The sequence below is a fragment of the Micropterus salmoides genome, unplaced genomic scaffold (assembly GCF_014851395.1).
Source record: "Micropterus salmoides isolate LMB-PRFRI ecotype aquatic unplaced genomic scaffold, ASM1485139v1 Ms_hic_scaffold_12, whole genome shotgun sequence".
Lineage (NCBI taxonomy): Eukaryota > Metazoa > Chordata > Actinopteri > Centrarchiformes > Centrarchidae > Micropterus > Micropterus salmoides.
Genome location: NW_024040263.1, coordinates 22,095,394 through 22,113,546, shown reverse-complemented (window position 1 = coordinate 22,113,546; position 18,153 = coordinate 22,095,394). Strand labels below are relative to the sequence as shown.

The 18,153-nt window shown below is 40.4% G+C and overlaps 1 protein-coding gene across 5 annotated transcripts in view; it reads left to right on the top strand.

Annotated features, from left to right (window-relative positions):
• The window catches only part of add3a (adducin 3 (gamma) a), a 115,799-nt gene extending 98,435 nt beyond the window's left edge, over positions 1-17,364 (top strand). For 4 of the 5 annotated variants that reach the window (XM_038713965.1, XM_038713966.1, XM_038713967.1 and 1 more), the window contains 10 exons: positions 375-524; positions 873-1,016; positions 2,753-2,851; positions 4,243-4,419; positions 6,313-6,570; positions 7,974-8,078; positions 8,257-8,343; positions 10,327-10,450; positions 13,772-13,864; positions 16,598-17,364. In XM_038713965.1, coding sequence (XP_038569893.1) covers positions 375-524; positions 873-1,016; positions 2,753-2,851; positions 4,243-4,419; positions 6,313-6,570; positions 7,974-8,078; positions 8,257-8,343; positions 10,327-10,450; positions 13,772-13,864; positions 16,598-16,848 — 1,488 coding nt within the window. In that variant the 3' untranslated portion in view covers positions 16,849-17,364. The remainder of the gene's footprint in view (positions 1-374; positions 525-872; positions 1,017-2,752; positions 2,852-4,242; positions 4,420-6,312; positions 6,571-7,973; positions 8,079-8,256; positions 8,344-10,326; positions 10,451-13,771; positions 13,865-16,597) is intronic. The other variant, XM_038713968.1, reaches the window with a different exon arrangement.
• Positions 17,365-18,153: the final 789 nt, after the last annotated feature.

Sequence of the window (18,153 nt, the reverse complement as noted above, 5' to 3'; positions counted from 1 at the left end):
TGTTTATGTCGTCTTAGTTAATGCTGGCAGATTATCAGGGGGTGGATCTGGTTATGTATCAGTCTCTGGATGTGCTTTAGTGCCTCGGCAGATTTGATTACGCTGATCTTGTGGGTATGGTTAGTTTTACAGTATGTCTCCCTCTGCTCTCCTCTAGCCTCATCATATTCCCTCTCCTCCCTTCTCAGGAGAGCCGATAGATGATGCTGCCATCGAGTGTTCATAAAGCTTGTTTAGCTTGTGTTTGAGTGACTTTGCACCAGTTAAGAAATGGAAAAAGGTCTGGGGTAAAAACAACCATCCACCAGCTCTAGTTTCAGGGCAGAAATCCATCAAGCATCCACAGGCTTAGTCTCCTCTCCTTGTTTCCCCAGGTGAAGGTCAACATCATTGGGGATGTGATCGAACAGGGCTCCACCAACCTGAGGATCGACCCCTCAGGTTTCAGCCCCCACGCTGCCATCTACTCCATGCGTCCAGACATCCGCTGCATCATACATGTGCACACACCTGCCACGGCTGCCGTAAGTTCAAGCTACACTAGAACACTGCAGATCTCCTGCAGCTCTTTTTCACAGGGGATACTCAGATGTTGGATTTTGAGTTGAGTTGTTTCAGGGAGGTTTAGAAATTTGAACGGTGCAATTATATCACATTATCTGTGAATAGACACTGTTATGGAAAGTGTTTGTGATGCGGGCGCTCGACTGCAACAAAGAGGCTCATCTCTGCAGTCATCAGAGAAGTACGGAGTTTCAAAGTATTCTTCACACAGAGGCATCTACGAGGATTGTCAGCTGCAGACTCGGATGAATAAAACAGCTGTAACACACCTGTCGAAGCTTCTTATCTCTCATATGTCTCTGCTTTAGGTGTCATCTATGAAGTGTGGCATCTTGCCCATTTCCCAGGAGGCTTTAATCCTGGGTGATATCGCATATTACAACTACCAGGGCAGCCTCGACGACCAGGACGAGCGCAGAGAGCTGCAGAAGGCCCTGGGGCCTACGACAAAGGTAGGATAACCAGGAAATCTAAGCACAGAGCAAGTCATTGTTCTCAAAGGTATAGTTTGCTTATTAGAAGTACGCTTGATTGCTTTCTTGCCGACAGGTGAGAAGATTGATACCACTCTCAAGTCTGTATGGTAAATATGAAGTTAAACTGCCGTTAGCTTAGCACAAGGACTGGAAACAGGGGGGAAACGGCTAGCCTGGCTCTGGTTTAAAGGTAACAAGCTGCCTGCCATCACCTCTAAAGCTCACTAAGTTGTTATATCTCATTTGTTAAATCCAGAAGCCGAAGTGTAGAAACGACATGTTGTAATTCTACAAGTGGTTATGTGCCAAGCTATTTCTTGGCCAGCAGACGTGACCTCCTGAAATCTTTTTGTTACTATGAGGTCGCTGGCTATAGCTTCATATTTGATCTACATACATGGATAGTGGAATCAGTTTTCTCATCTAATAATTGCAAAAAAAAAAGGATTTCCAAAAAAACGTCAAACTTTTCCTGTGACTATGTACCCTCTTTCATCCAAAAACTCTATACACTCCCACTGACAGCAGGGAGTGAGCATTTCAGAAAACTTTGAATACTTTGTAAGCCTGTGATGTGTAGACATGATATCTTGAAAGGTATTTTTGATGTGCTCAAGGAAGGTTTTTATTCCTTGTCCTTGCAGTCAAGAAAGAGAAATGAGCTAATTATCAGGGTGTGGTGTATTTCAAATAGGAAAACAGTAGCAAAACAGTCAAACCAGCACATCCTGTTGAAATGTCAGCGATGTTTGCGATTACCTTCTGTACCTCCTGATTTCTGTCCCTGCATGTGATTCGCCATATGAGGGGCTTGCACTTTGCTTCTTTTGAAATGATTAGAGATTAACAGAATTTAAATTGGCGGGAATTCAAGGGAATTTCCAACACCGTTCTGTTGCCAGGTCCTGACAATGTCATCCAGTGGCCCAACTCATGTTAAAGGTTCAGTTATATTTAGGTGAAGCTATTGATAAAATGCAATATAATATCCATAACTGTTTTCAGTGGTGTATAAAGACCTTACATGATGAACCATTATGTTTTCTATCTAGGTACACCGCGGGTTCCCTTACATGGATGTTGCCATGTTGCATTGTCATGTTTCTACAGTAGCCCAAATGGACAAATGGCACAACAGAGCTTGTTTCGTCTACTATTTTGAATACTTAAGAAGATAAAGAAGAAGTAACGTTAGCAGTAGTTGTTGACTGGTTTATTAGAAGTAAGAAGTGAAATGTGGACAAATGGATCCCACACGTATTATTTAGAGCTGACAGCGCATGTCGCCTACCGCAGCATCTACTGCGCACTTGGAAAGGGAGGTGTGAACAAAGACCGATGGTGCATTAATGGGGTGTTGGAATATTCAGAATATTTTTTTCCTCCTTGATTTCATAAAGAGAAATAAAGTGTAAATGGACATAAACATAAACAAGTGTACAGGACTTTGATTCATGCAAAATCTCGTATTGCATATACCGTCCGAGGAGCATGTGAATGCACCGTGAGCTGCTGGTTGCAATTCACCACCCTCACCACTAGATGCCACTAAAACTTGCACACTGAACCTTTAACACATGGAATCAAATGTTTTGATGGTTACTTATTAGTTAAAGGGCACGTCACATGTTCAATCACAACAAAAGCAAGTTAGACAAATGGACCTCTGGACTCTGTTTGATCTGCTGTTCCTGTTCACTGTTTCTTTGTAGGTTTTGGTGCTCAGGAATCATGGTGTGGTTGCTCTCGGGGAAACCGTTGAAGAGGCCTTTCACTACATCTATAATGTCCAGTATGCCTGCGAAATCCAGGTACACACACAAACTATCTAACTGCTGTTGTTGTACCCAGCACATTCCAGCACCACTCAGCTTCCCTGCATCATACTCTCTTGGAAAATGGAATATGTTGGCTAAACAGTCTTGGAGCCAGCTATTGGGGGTTTGATGAAGGGAATAACAAGTTGATGGGGTATTCTTCCTTATTTATTGAGTCAGTAAGAAAGCTGATAGGAGGATGGCAGATGGGGATTTCAGGAGATCTAGATCAGGCAGGAGAAATGAATTATTATTGATTCAGTGTTAATTGTCAGTTGATATTCAATTTCACATTCATATGTTATGCATTGTATCTTAAAAAGCCAATATGACAGCGATGAATTCTGTCATCCATGCCTCCTGGGGGTACTTCTGCAACTGTTAGGGAACATGTGATAAGATTGTAAGAAGTAGCTCAACTAATTTGATAAAAGAATCTGATAACATAGATATGTCCACTAATTTAACACCTAAACACTAGAACATTACATTTACATGTACGTTTACATGTAACAATAAGGGCTAGTGGTTGATATGGTTAGCTAAAATGAATAGATTGAAATAGTTACCTTAAAGTAATAGATAAATGGCTGAAATAGTTATAAGTAGTAGATAAATAGTTAAAATGTCCATTCTGCCACTCCATGTGGTGGCAGTATGAATCCAAACTTAACAAAACCGACCTAAACATTGAAAAAATTAGTATTACAGTATTCAAATGTATTATTATAGGTTAAAAAAAATCCACTCAAAATCTATTAAAATGAGCACATTTCAACATAATGGGTGATGTCACTACAGTGTTTATATCAGCAGATATTATTATCATGACACGTGGTCACTTGTGTTGTAAGGTGGCAGAGCTATGAGAGACATAATGACATATATACAGCTGAAGTTAACGTATGGTGTGGGATCTCTGTGATGTTTTGCTTTTGGACTCTTGCGTGTCTTTGGTGCACTTGTGTGGAGGATTTTGGAGGTGTTGTTGTGTCCCTCGCTGTAACAGGCATACCAAATCTCCTGATTGACTCTCCCCGGTCAAGCAAAAGAAAATATTAATCCACCCTGCAAAGCCCAGCTTAATTTCTATTAATAAATCCCCCAACCATGTTTGTTGTATGCCATGTACTGTATATCCCTTGGTGCTATGGTGGCTTTAGATTGAGCAGTGTCTCATTTTCGTTTTGGTAAATGGTGTCTGTCCTCTGTGTGGAAAATTATCAGGAAATCTGTTCCTGCTTATTCAAATTTTAGGTGGATGATCTGATGCCACAGATGTTTGCAGAGAGGAAAGCCTTTCTGTGAATTTTGTGTTGTGTAAACAGCCAGTCGTCCGTAGAGGCTCACGCGCTTCTCCCTCTGTACTTGCTTTGTGATTGTAGGTGAATGCCATCTCGTGTGCTGGCAGCGTGGACAACCTCATAGTGCTGGACCAGAAGAAGTACAAATCACGAGTGTTCGATGTCGCTACAGCGGCTGCTGTCAACATGGCCTCCCAGTACAAGTGGAAAATTGGCGAGCTGGAGTTTGAGTCTCTGATGAGGATGCTGGATAACCTGGTGAGTCCACAGGTAGCAAAGTGAGAAGATTTGTATATCTGACACACACTGGTAAGAAAAGAACACACCTGTTTATCATAATGCCTCAAGCTCATTAAGTGACTAGATTTTGTATAAACACTTAACCTTCACTTTTCACTCCACTTCTGTGTATTACCTTAAAATATATATTCATTCAATTCATGTAAATATTAAAATTACATGAAGGAAAGGGTACTCTGGATTTCTTTTCCTTTCTTGAATCTTAGCACACTGTGGCTTAGTGAGAGTCCTTTAAAGTGATGAACTTTAAAGTGAACTAAATGTCTTTGTTATTTGTCATTGATTGATAAAAGACAAGTGGCACAACCTATATGCATTTCATAAATGTGTTACATTTACTGTTTTAAACACTGCACTGAAGTCTTCCCTGAGAGACTAAAGCTACAAAGTGCAGTGTTTGCTTCCATGGGTGAGCAGCGGTAGAGAAGTGCGCCCCCTACAGAAACCTAAATGCATGCAACAGAAAATGAAAACCGCAGTACTTGGTGCTCTCAAACTGGCAAGTGTTATTTGGGAAGCACAGAACAGAAACACTTCAAGGAAGGAGATATTCATTAAATAACACAATTAGAAATTAGGCACAGAAAGGCAAGGGAGAAAGGCATTTTGAAGAAGCAATGATAATTTTGCATCACCACAAAAAGATGCTTTGTCCGTCCTTATAGGTTACTGTTCATGGCCATTAAGTGTGGGAGATTTGGTAAATGTCTTTTTTCTCTTTCTATCTGAGCTCCTCTCATCGTCAGTCTCTGCCTCCTTTGTGTCTCCATTCCTGTCTCCCTCTTTTGCCTCTCACATCCACACTTTTCATCTTTTCCCACGCTTCCTTCTCTTCTTCTGCTCTCTCCCCTCTCGGCCTCTCTCATTGCCTCTCGCCCTGTCTAGACTCCGAACGGCTCATCTGTGTCTCCCCTGGCATCCCTCTTTTCTGTCACACATTACAAACACAGCATTTGTATCGGTTAAGCTCTGGGTTTCAGTATAAGACAGAGTGATGAGAATGACGGCAAAAAATAAACTAGCTATTCTCCTTATCCCCTCTAACAACCATTATACGAATGCAAAAAAACATTCCTTTTTTTGATGTGTAAAACAAATAGGGAATGTGAAGCAGGATGTTGCAGGAAAACAGCATGGCAGCCCAGCTGTTAGTGGATGAAAAGGGATCAAGTCAAGTTAAAAGGTCAAACTTGACCATGGAACTAAGATGAATAGAACAGAACAAAAAGGAAAAGAACTGAACTTCACTGGCAAGCCAAGCCTGGAAAAATGTCTGAAAAACTGTAGGATCAAGTGAGAGTTCAGTGACAGAGAGGGGGGGGGGGATGGGAGTGCGAGAGAAAAAAGAAAGATGGGGATAAAGAGGAGAGGGGGAAGGGTGGGGTGGAGGGAGAGGGGCAAGAGAGAAAGGGTCAGACAGGAAATGGCTCTCTGACTCTGTCCTCTGTGCTGCCAGAAACCCTGTGGTCACAACACTGTTTTTCCCGTTCTTTTCCATTTGACTAACTGTGAAACTGGCAGCTCATCCAGCATTATAGGAAGAAAAAGTCAGAGGAATTGCTAATTCCTGTTATAAATTTGGTTCAGTTCAGTCTCTTCCGCTGTAAAAATGATAAACTGAATTAAAAACAATGTATGTAGATGTATAATTATGTGACCTCTGAGCTAAGACCATTTAATGCTCCTCATGGGGTCAACAGGATACCAGTAGAAAGAGTGGATGGAGGAGTAGAAGTCAAATGGGTACTACATAAACATGAATCAGCCTCCTGTGAGACAATACGGCTTTGTTTCCTAGTCATTGCTCATTGTGAATCTAAAATGTATGTGTGTTCCTGTGTCCTGCTGCAGGGCTACAGGACAGGTCACGCCTACAGGCACCCCATCGTCCGAGACAAGCCGAGGCACAAGAGCGATGTGGAGATCCCTGCCACGGTCACAGCCTTCATGTTCGATGAGGAAGGGGACGGCTGTGCCACGCGGCTGCCCTTCAAGTACCTGCAGCAGCGGCAGCAGAGGGAGAAGACGCGCTGGCTCAACTCGCCCAACAGCTACACCAAGGTCAGCGTGGAGGGCGGAGAGGAGCGCTACAACAGCCGGACAACCACGGTGAGCACAGGGTGTGTGTGTGTGTGTGTGTGTGTGTCGATGTGAGAAACACGATAGCAAACATGAGGATTAAAGATTTCAGATTTTATACTGATTTCTAAATATATGGAGCTGATTGTTTTTATCTCATTGACAAAACTCTTCTCTAAGGTTTAAATAAACTACATTGTGTATTTGTTTGTGTGATTACATGTGAATATGGATTTATATAATAAACCTAAACATAAAGTGTACATTGTAGCCTGACTTGGCATTCAGATCATCCTCAGTTGGTGTTTATTGCTTTTGTTTTGACTCCAGTTGTTTCCAAGTGTTTAAAACCTGATGCTAGATCACCATCTACAGTCTGAACAGAGAACTACATCGAATGTGGTTCAGCTGCACTGGTTGATGTTCCCTACCTTTGAGGCATTTAGTTTAATGATTAACAAGAAAGTCACTTTCAAAAGACTACAGTGACTTACTATTGCACTTCCACAAAGTTGGGTGGCTGACATATTTAAAAATAAAAGCAGCAGACACATAAGTATCCTTTACTGTCCTCACAATGAGTTGCATGTTTTCAATGCTAGACAGTTTAGCTAACAGTGTGAAGTCCTCCAATAAACTCAAGGCGTAACTTTTCTTGATAATTTAATGAAGTCTCACATACTGTAAAACAGTAACAAAAGCACAAATGGTACACAGAATTTAGAATATAACCAATACACAAGCGAGACACAACTGGAAGAAACAAAAAATGCACAGTCATTGTGCTAACCACTCCCAGCTAGGCTAGCTATAAATGTTCTACTACTTAGTGTTTAGTTTTTCACAAAACAAAGCATAGTCACTGTATTTATTGTATTAAAGGCAAAAACGGTAATAAAATACTTAATAAAATACTACAGCGGTAGAAGGCAACACCACTCCTCGGTTCACCTGGCTTACTTGGCCTTGTGGAAATCCCCTGTTCTACCACCACTGCTCCTGACTAACCAGCAGGAGGCACTGCAGTACACTTATTTGCTGAACTCAATAGAGGACACTACATATCCTGACGTAAAACCCATAATAATAGTGATTCCCATAATGCAACTCATTAGTTTTTTTTTATCAGACTCTAGAAGTTTGTATTCCATCCTTTTAATACAACGTAGGTGCAGGATATTATAGAATAATCAGTAGTAAAAAATAGAAGCACTAAATAGAAAGTGAAAAAGATTTTTTATAATAACAATGAAATTATTACAATTGAGTCTTGTTGTTTGATATAATCTGGTTATAATAACATTGTTTTCAGTACTATATATAGGGTTACATACAATCGTGACAATAGATTTTACACGTTTACAGTGCTTGGTCTCTGTTATTTGGAGCAGACAGTTTGATCTCACCTGTTTTCACCTGCCTTCGTTCTACAGTGGATGAAGGCAGACGAGACGGGCACCCCGATCCGGATCGAGGACCCCAATCAGTTTGTCCCTCTCAACACAAACCCCAGTGACGTGCTGGAGAAGAGGAACAAAGTGAGTGTAACTCTTTCCTCACTCAGCATGAATCATTGTTACCCATAAAAACTGTAAGCACCATCTGTGCAAAGTTTAACATTTCACTCATTTATTTCTAAATTGTTTTGACCATAGTTTTGAATAATTCAAAGTCACTGTATACGCTTTCCTGATGATGTCATTGTGTTTTTTACAGATCAGAGAGCAGAACCGTTTTGATGTGATGACATCAGGGCCACGCTCTCAGCACCTTGCAGGCATCCCTGTTGATGCACCGCGAAGGGTGAGGATTTCCTCTCTCATGTAATATTATTTTAAAAAATCTATTCACTTGGTTAGCCAAACCCTGGTGCCAGACAGAGGGTCTTAGACAGAAGCAAGAACTCAAAATGGAGAGCTAGCAAACTGTGAGAAAATACTCGCTGAATTTAACAAAAAGTGTAGTGGATTACCGTCACTTACTATCCCTTTAAATGTTACTATAGCTGTGCACCAAAGAAAAGAAAAAAATAGAAATATCCAGTTACACAAAATATCGGAATTAATGGAAATTGCTGTATACTGTTTAAATCACCAAGCAGAAAATGACTTTGTTTCTTGCTGAACCAGGAACCAGTTTACTTGGTTTACAATAAAATGTTCTCTGGCACCAAGGACAGCTCAGAATATTCTTCTGTTAATAAAGTAATGACTGAAATTTGAAGAAAACACTAAATCAGAGTTTTTGTTGAGTTTATAAACTGCATAATGCACTGCAAAAACAACATAAACAATAGCTGCTTTTCAGTAGTGTTTTTCCTTTGTACTCAAAGTCAGAGGCATTTAGGTTTCAGGATTTCACCAAATCTTCCAAAAAAAGTCCACAACATGTCTGTTAATGGGCATGCAGTGGTTTATTGCCTATTGAACCACTTGGCCTCCCTGCTGCACTGAAGGAATAATAACATCACAGATTTCCCTAATTACTTGTTTACTGAGCAGTAACTCAAAGGTGTTTTCAGTTATTCTGGCTGATTAGTCCTCCGCTCATGTTTGAATTTTGGAAGTGCTGTGCTGGGCATTACCTGAGGTCGTTAAACATGATGAACTAAGACTGATGATAAAGGTGTAATCTGTCGCCGGTGCAACACAACATGGAGGAGAGTCAAGGAGTCATGGAGACGTCATACAAACAAGTGAAAACGTGTGTCAGTGTCCTGTTGTTGTGTATGGGCTGCTGCCAGTTTAATGAAACCTCTTGACCACTAGGTGGAGGCAAATGAGCACATTTTTCAACCTCTGTTTCAACCTTTGGTATGTTCATGTACTACTCATCAAGAGTAATGATTAAAGAGACAATTACAAATACATATGAAAGGTTAAGGTCAAAATGTCGATGCTGATGCTATTGTGGTTGGTGTCTTGTCTTGAAGGATCTGGTGCAGATAAAAGTTCTGGTAAATATGCACAAGTGTTTTCGAATTGTTGCTCTTTGCAGTAGTGTTTTTTTTGTTGTTGTTTTTCGTGGATTTATCTGACCACCTTTTTGTCTGTTCAGAAAAGAAAACATTGCATGTGTTTATTTTAAATGAATTTTCACCAGTTTTGTTTCTGCCTCAGACCAAGTTACACTCGTTGAGATGTTGTGTCAGAGCATGATGTTTTTTTGGGACATATTTTTACACAGAAATTTAAGCAGATAATAATAGATGTTATAAAATGTGTGTTTTGTGTGCATGCGTGTGACCTGTTTTGTGAGTATGACGGTGCTCCTAGCGTAAACTGCATTCGTACACGTGCTTTTGGTGTGTTTATTCTCTGCAGTCTGTTAAAAAGATGTTTGGGTTTGCAGACTAATTGGTTGAGGGATTTCTATGTAGAGTTGGTTAGATGAGTTCTGTGTGATGTGGTAGACACTTTTATCCTTTATATGAGCAGCCTTAGTTATGTTGTAATGAATGAATGATTGTCCTTCTCAGACACAGTGGGTGTGTTTGCTTTCAGGAGTGTGTAAATCATTGTGTGTTCTTTTTGTTTGTGTGTTTAAATCAGTCTGTGATTGTGTGTGTCTAAGAGAAAGAGGAAAAAGAGAGATCTGTTTTTTGTATGTGCATGCGTTTATACTCTGATGATTACATCAGTTTGTTTGTGTGTGTTTGTTTGTGCTTTGTTTTTTGCATTTCAGAGAGTTCGTGCATGAGTCTCCTGACTGTTTCTCTGTATGTGTGTGTGTGTGTGTGTGTGTGTGTGTGCTCCATGCTCATCCCTCTCCCTGTCTCCTCCCCAGCCATACGTGCCCACAGAGGAGGAGCAGATGGCTCCCCTGCCTCCCAACCCCTTCAGTGAGCTGTCAGAGAAGGACATGGCGGAGTACCACAAGAACGTGGAGAGGAGGCAACTGGGTCTCAGCGGTACGTCACAATCAAACACACACTTTTAAACAAAACTCCAGAGTCACACACACCAGTCCATGAATTCATTAATGTTCATAGGTGTGTGGACTTAATTCTGAACTTGTTCACGCTCAACTTGCAAACACCACAAGAGCCATGGCACACTGAGAGACATATGGACTGAACACACTGGCGCACACACAGAGTACAGAGTACTCAAAGCCAAAGACTTGTCCCTCTGTGTGAGCAGCAAACAATCCTATCAATCTGTGAAGGTTCATTTGACAACAAATTATTGAGCGGGGTTAAAACAATCAATCAATAATCAATCAATAATCAATCTATAAGCCACACTTTGAAAGTACACAGGAAGAGTACATAGTTTGAGCCAGCAAGATTTAAGCAGTTGAGATTTGCTATCCTCAAAGATGCGTCCTTCGGCAGTTTGTATTGGAGCCTGCTGATATATAACAGCCATTTTGGTTTGCTGTGCATTGCAGCAATATATGTTTTATAAGCAGCATTTTTATGTTTTTTTTTAACCTTAATTTATTGTGTTTGGATTTATAATTATTTATAATAGTCCATTGTTTAGTTTACTGTTTAGAATTTTCCATAATAGCTGTTACTGTCGTCTTTTGAAAAAAAATTATACTGTATTGTTCAACTGTTAAACATCCTGCTCCCAACATACATATCTTTTATCACAACTCTTTAATAACAAAGTCTGAGGTGTCCATGTGAAAAAAATGTCCAGTATACCATTATCTAATTTCTTTTATTCCCAGATATTGGTATTATGGTACCAATATCTTGGAATTATTGGTATCAGCCTCAAAAATTCAGTAGGAGTTCCTCTCTAGTTTTTATCTGTGAAAGACACTGAGAATAAAATCTATTGGATTTGACCTAGAAGTGAAGTCTCAATCTAGTAGATTCCTCCTTCTAATTAGTGGCAGGCTGCCTCCTGGTGTGCTCCATGAGCTTTTTCATTCGTCAAAAATACTTTCAACTGTAGAAAACACGAGACCCTAACAGCCAGATGTGGGCATGTCCTGCTAAAGCCTGTTACAGATGTTAACAAGCGCCATCTGACATTTTCAAGTGCTCAGAATCGGCTAAAAGCAGATTGCAAACTGAGATCAAATCAGGATTTGTAAAAACTTCCAAATCTGTCATTCTCCCTCCTCAAATCTTGACTTGCAGATTGATTATTGTACATCTTGAGTTTGTTCTGTGCTCTCATCCATATAATCTCTGGTCTGTACTGCTGTCGCCTTAGCAGCGATCCCAGTGGCAATATTCTTACACACTGCCAGGGGTAGCGCATACAAAGACACACCTATATACCTTTTAACGCGAGGACTTGTCCACACGTCTCCAATGCTGCCTTCATCTGCGTTAACCTTGTGTCTGCACACACACACACACACACACACACAGGATGGTCAATACTAATCATATTAGCCCGGTGTCCCGCTGCCTTTCATTGAGGCAGGGAGAAAATCAAAAGTGAATAGAAAGTGAATGGGGGGGGTTGCCTACTAGTCCCCATTCTGTTCAGGCTCCTGCCACATTGGACCAGATTAATATGTGCATGTATATACATGTGTGTACATCAGCCTGCACATGTGTTGTGTATTTATAGGATCATCCAAATGCTCTTATGTGCATATGAACCATGGTGCAAGTATCTGTGTGTGTGTGTGTGTGTGTGTGTGTGTGTGTGTGTGCGCGCGCGCGCGCATTTGCACATTTATGAGGGGCCGGTATGACTAAGATGGCAGACCGTACAGACAGCAGGTCTTCACACCCGCCACATGAGCGGAGCCCGTTGCTATGACACTGTTGCCCCCACAGCCCCATGAATCCCCGGTGGCCAATCTGGATGCAAGCTGCAGACCGTCTGTAATGGCCTGATTTATTATATATATATACACACACACACACACTGCAGCTGTCAATTGAAAAGGAGCTACTATAAGTGATGTGCAAGATGCACTTTCATCAGATTGATTAATTTTCAACAAGACAAAAAGTATGCAGCTTACTCTATATGTATAGTTAGTGATATAGTTCATTCCTCAAATCTCAACTGTATGAATCTAACATCTGATATGCACATACAGAACAGAGACCATACTGTTATGCCCACCACCTCCTATATGTTGTGCATGAACGAGTTGTGAACTACTGTGACGCCTCAACCAAATGAATGTGTAACCCTGAATGTGCTAATGAATGTGTTAAAGTGATATGGGAATGTCATTCATTCACACTAAACAGTGTTTAATGAAGCTACTAATGCTGAGCTGCAATGTAACATTTACTGTACTTAGTAAACTTGTTTTAAAAGCTGTTTTTTTAATCATGTAAGAGGTACAAAAAGCTGAGTGCTCAATTTGTTTTTCATGCATTAAGAGCCAGCAACCATAAGGTGCTGTTGGAGATAAGAGCTAAAAAAACAAAAAACTGATGGGAAAATAAAAAGGTTCTCTTAAGTAGAGTAAGGATATCAAGGGCATTAAAAGTCTTTATTTTTAGGCATGATTATGGTTTAAAATGCAGCAGAGTTCTGACCTTATGAAGTCTACATTAGGTAAAGATAACATCAGGATGATATGGTTAGTATCAACTCCAACAATATTATACAAAGAACATTTTCCATTATCAATAGAAACGGTATTATGAGTTAGCACAAGTTTGTTAAGTCCTATATAAAATGAACAAATGAATGTTCATTTTAATTAGTGTTTTAATTAGTTGTTGCGTTACATCAGGCAAAAATGCTTCCTGTGTTTCCACTAAAAGTTTATGTAAAAGTGCCTGGAGAGTTTTGTATTTTCATCCCTCATATATTTAAAAATTGATTAATAAGAGCTAATAAATTACCTTATTTTTTAGCAGGTTGTGTGGTAGCATGTAGCAGGGCACACTAGCTGCCCTGGGGATCCAAACTGCAGCCCGTAGGTTACCGTTCAGGCCATCTGTCCCATCACTAGGATGTGATGGCACAACAAAATGTTACAGTGCACGCTCAGCCACCTGAAGATAACAGATAATAAACTAGCAATGGAGCATCCGAGAGCCTGACGATCAGCAGGCAAGGGTTTTGTAAACTTTGTGTAAAAGCAGCTGTGCATGGACTGATTCTAACATGTGTTACCACTAATCTCTTGACCCCCCTCCACCCCCATTCCTTCACCCCCTTCTCACCCTTCAAATCCCTCCACCCCCCAACCTCTCATCCCACTCACCCACTTCAATCCTCTACACCACCCTGCAATCCTTTTATCCATCCCTCACCGCCCCTCGACACCCTCCTCACCCTCCCTACAGATGGAGAACACGAGCTAACCTCCGACGACGGCTCCACTCTCTCTCAGTCTCTGTCTCTCACCCAGTCTCCGCAAAGCACTCCAGCTAAAGAAGGTATCACTCACTCACTCAGAGAGAGAGAGACTTTTTCAGAATGATTTTCACTGCCTTGCTGTGTGTTTTGAACATCTGGTGTGTTTGTGTGTGCGTGTGCATTAAATTGAAATGGACTAAGAGCTCAGTATGCAGCGCCTAAACTAATCTGTGCTATAAGTTTGTACTGCACTAATATTTTTTTAAAATAACTGAAACTGCTTCCTGCTGAAAATTCATCCTTACCCAGCCAAGCTAACCTTTAAAGCACTCACTTATTCAAAGCGTACATTTATATTTCATATATTTAAGATTATAGACTGTTTCATTTCTTATCGTCGACTGATTTCCGTTAATTTCAATATAATATGAGAATCAAGCTTGAACTGTTTTTAAAGGCCCTCCTTGGTGGTGCATTCAGTTACAAAAATGTCAGTTTTTGCTTATTCCTTATTTTCTTCTGGGTGTGCTTGTAACGTAATAGTTTACGTTGGGAAATAAGCTAATTTACTTTCTTGCAGAGAGTTAGGCGGGAAGATCAACCACTCATGTCTGTACAGGAAGTATGGAGCTACAATAATAATAATAATAATGCATTACATTTATATAACGCTTTATCATGGAAACTCAAAGCGCTTCACAGTGAAGTGGTGGTAGACAGGAGATGAGTTAGCGTAGCTTAGCATTAAGACTGGAAGGAAATACAGTTACACCATTGTTTAATCCATAAAAAAAACAAACAGCAGTTTATGGTTTTACAGTGTTACACATTTTGTTTGTTTTTATGCTAAGCTAAGCTAATACTCTCCTGGCTGTAGCTCCATACATAACACTCCGACTTCAGAGTGGTGTCTATTTATTTGTCTAATTACCTGCAAGAAAGCAAATAAATGTGTATCCCAAAATGTAAAACTATGCCTTTTAAAGAACACCTATGAAGTCAAGTTTAAATTTTTAATGTTGGAGCATCCTTATACGTGTCACTACCTATAATTGTCAAAACATGTTCACATCAAAATGCAATTTTTTGCATCTTTCTAGCTTTTGGTGTAAAACATCACATACCTGCAGAGTTGGTAACATGAACATGCTATGACGTCACATCACATGATATGAGGGTATTGAATTGTTGAATTGACATTTGAAGCCAGTTGGTGTGCCTCCAAGAGAGATTACAGCAGCCTCTTTACAGGTTGTATATAATGACACTATGGGATTCACTCCCTGTCAGCTTCCCTCCAGCGCAAACATACAAAACCACACAACGAGTAACAATTAACCCACGACAGCACATGCCTCAGGGGATATTTTTGACACTACGGCTGTGAGGTTCGCCAGTTGTTGTGCTAAAACCAGGTCAATTGTAGTGTGAGCCACCTTTTTGTGCTAAATTGAAAATAACTAATAAGTCGTCATTGTGTTCATGTTTTGGCATAGTAACATGATGCCGCTGCCCTGCATTCCCTAACCTGCATTTGCAACCTAGAGACAAGGAAGTAACACGGGCAAAACTGTTACGTGAACAGTCATTCAGGGAGTGGGTGTAGTCCACTGTTCAAAGCCCCATATTTTTAAGGTAAAAGGAGGACAGTCTCTCTGGGCTATCAGGTCACTGGAGTTTTACCGCTGGGATATTACGAAATATGTAGAGCACGGGGACAGTGCCTCTCTTTGTGGGAAGCGGAAGATCAACACAGTTCACATAGTATTAGTGTGTTTGGGGCTGGTGGGACAGGAAAACTCACATTTACTACATAAGAGACAGAAGAGTCAGAAATTTAGGGGGTAGACAGAATGACATGAACGGCTGTAAAATATAATACCAACCAATACAGTATTCCTGCAAAAAATATATAACTTTGGAGAAGCTTTTAGAATTCCTTTTTATGTTTACAGTAAAACAGCAGATGACACAAGTTTATACTATATGGTTGTTTATATATTGCATCATTTTACGTGTCATTTTGTCCAAAAACATGGGTTCTGTACCATTTTACTGTTCATAAGCCTAATATATTCTATGGACTAACTGCTGTATTTGTAAGTACTTTGATTTGAGTTTGAAAATGCAAAAAGAAAAGTGATTTATCAGATAATTAAATGTATGTCTATTACACATTTAACTATTTAATTTAATTTATTTAATTATTGTTATATTTTGTTAGTTTCTTTTTTCTTAAACTGAAATTGCATTGTGGCGGTGCAGTGGTTAGCACTGTTGACTCACAGCTAGAAGGTCTGGGGGGGGGTCAAACCCCGGTTGCCCCGGCCTTTCTGTGTGGAGTTTGCATGTTCTCCCCGTGTCCGCGTGGGTTCTCTCCGGGTGCTCCGGCTTCCTCCCACCACCCAAAGACATGCAGGCTAAATTGACCTTGTTGACTGGCGACCTGTCCAGGGTGTACCCTGCCTTTCACCTGATGTCAGCTGGGATTGGCTCTAGACCCTGTGACCTGTACACAGGATAAGCGGTTGACGATGGATGGATGAAATTGCATTGTGTGTGCTTGTTATTGTTTGACTTTTTAATAAACTTAGTGGGAGATCAGTGTTTCCCAACATGTTACCACAGCATCACATTATTTACTCTTCCGCATTAGTACACTTTCGACTTTGCACTAGTCAATATAAAGGATAAGCCATATGGTTATATATTAGTAGTAGAAGTTATCTTTTAACGGGATGAAGTGATGTGTCCTCTGTTTCTTGTTCCCTGCCCTCACCTAACCTATGTCTCACTCCCCTTCTGTCCCTCAGAGAACCACACGGGCCTGATGAACGGCAAAGACAACCATGATGACGTGGACGAGGAGTTGTCCAAGCGCGTCAGCCACCTCACCACCAGCGTGGAGAGTGTGGAGATCACAGTGCGCTCCAGCGAGAAGATTGAAGAGGCACTGTCCCCTGAGAGCTCGCCCTCCAAGTCACCCAACACCAAGAAGAAGAAGAAGTTCCGCACCCCGTCCTTCCTGAAGAAGAACAAAAAGAAAGAAAAGATGGAGGCCTGAGAGCAGACAGGGAGGCAGGGTCAAGGCAGTCAGGAAGACGGTCTGCTTAGAGGAAGAAAGAGGGCCGACAGCCACGTTTCTGTTTTCATGTCTGTTTTTATTTCATTTTCAATGTCCTTTTATGTTTTGAATTTTATTTGAATTTTTTAACAAAAAGTTTTCTGTGCAAACACCAGGAGAACGGAGTACCATAAAAAATAAATTGGTTTGTAACAAAAAAAGACAAGAAGAGGGTGTTGGGTGTCTACACCTGATCACCTATGCAGTACTCCAACAGGGCTCCTTGGAAGCCGTAAAGTGTCATTTGAGGCCATTTAGATCCTGAATAACTGGCTCCTCGTGTATTGTTTCCCAGGCTGAAAATAGAATTTGAAACCACCTTGCGTATTTCTTGCTTCAAAATCCAATTTAGAAAATTATTGGATTGCAACATGAGTTTTGTAAAACTGCACAAGTTTTGAAACCAAACCTTCTTTCTTCTGTCAAGACTCCCCCGTTTTTTTTTTTTTTTTTTTACATTCTGGTCACCCCAGTCTGCGTAGCGAACTGAGAGGCCGCATCAAATTTAAAGTCACACTGGAAAACTGGTCTTAGAAAAGCAGCCACAGGGTTTGTGTTGATTTATTTACTGAGAGAAGTTTCCTCTCTGCTCGCTCTCTCACACCTTCCAAGCTTCTTTAAGCGCAGGCTTCTGGTACAAACCTTCTCTTCAGCAGATTGTGGGTGAGCTACAGATGAGTTAAAGGGTTACTAGACTGGACAAAATAGTGAGGATGAACACTGCAGCTATCACAACTAAGTTGACGTTATCTCAAATAGCGCTGACTCACTCAATATTTATGTAGCATTATCATATCTTCCCTCTTCATCTCAATGTTTTTGGGGTTTTTTGCCAAACTAAATGGAAGAAAAGAAGAAACGATCTAATTTTCGTAAAGCATCATGTTTGTGTCTAGTTTGTCATCTCATGAAATTTGATCTTTTTTTATTTAACACAAATTTAGTATTAGTCCACTCTGTTTTGTACTCATTTCTAAGCTTTTACAGAGAATACAGATGTTACGCATGTTTTCTCTTTTTGCAAGAACTGAATTTGTATGGCTGACTATGTTCTGTAGTGATGCCTGATTGCTCAAATTATATTCTAGTCTTCAGAGTACACAAAGTTACTATATAACAGATATATGAAAACTGGATATGTTGGCTATAGATTTTTAACTATATATTTTTTATTTTATTGTGCTGCACTTTTCTTGAGGTATGTAACACATTTTAGTTGCAGGTGGTTTCACCAGTGAAGGAGAT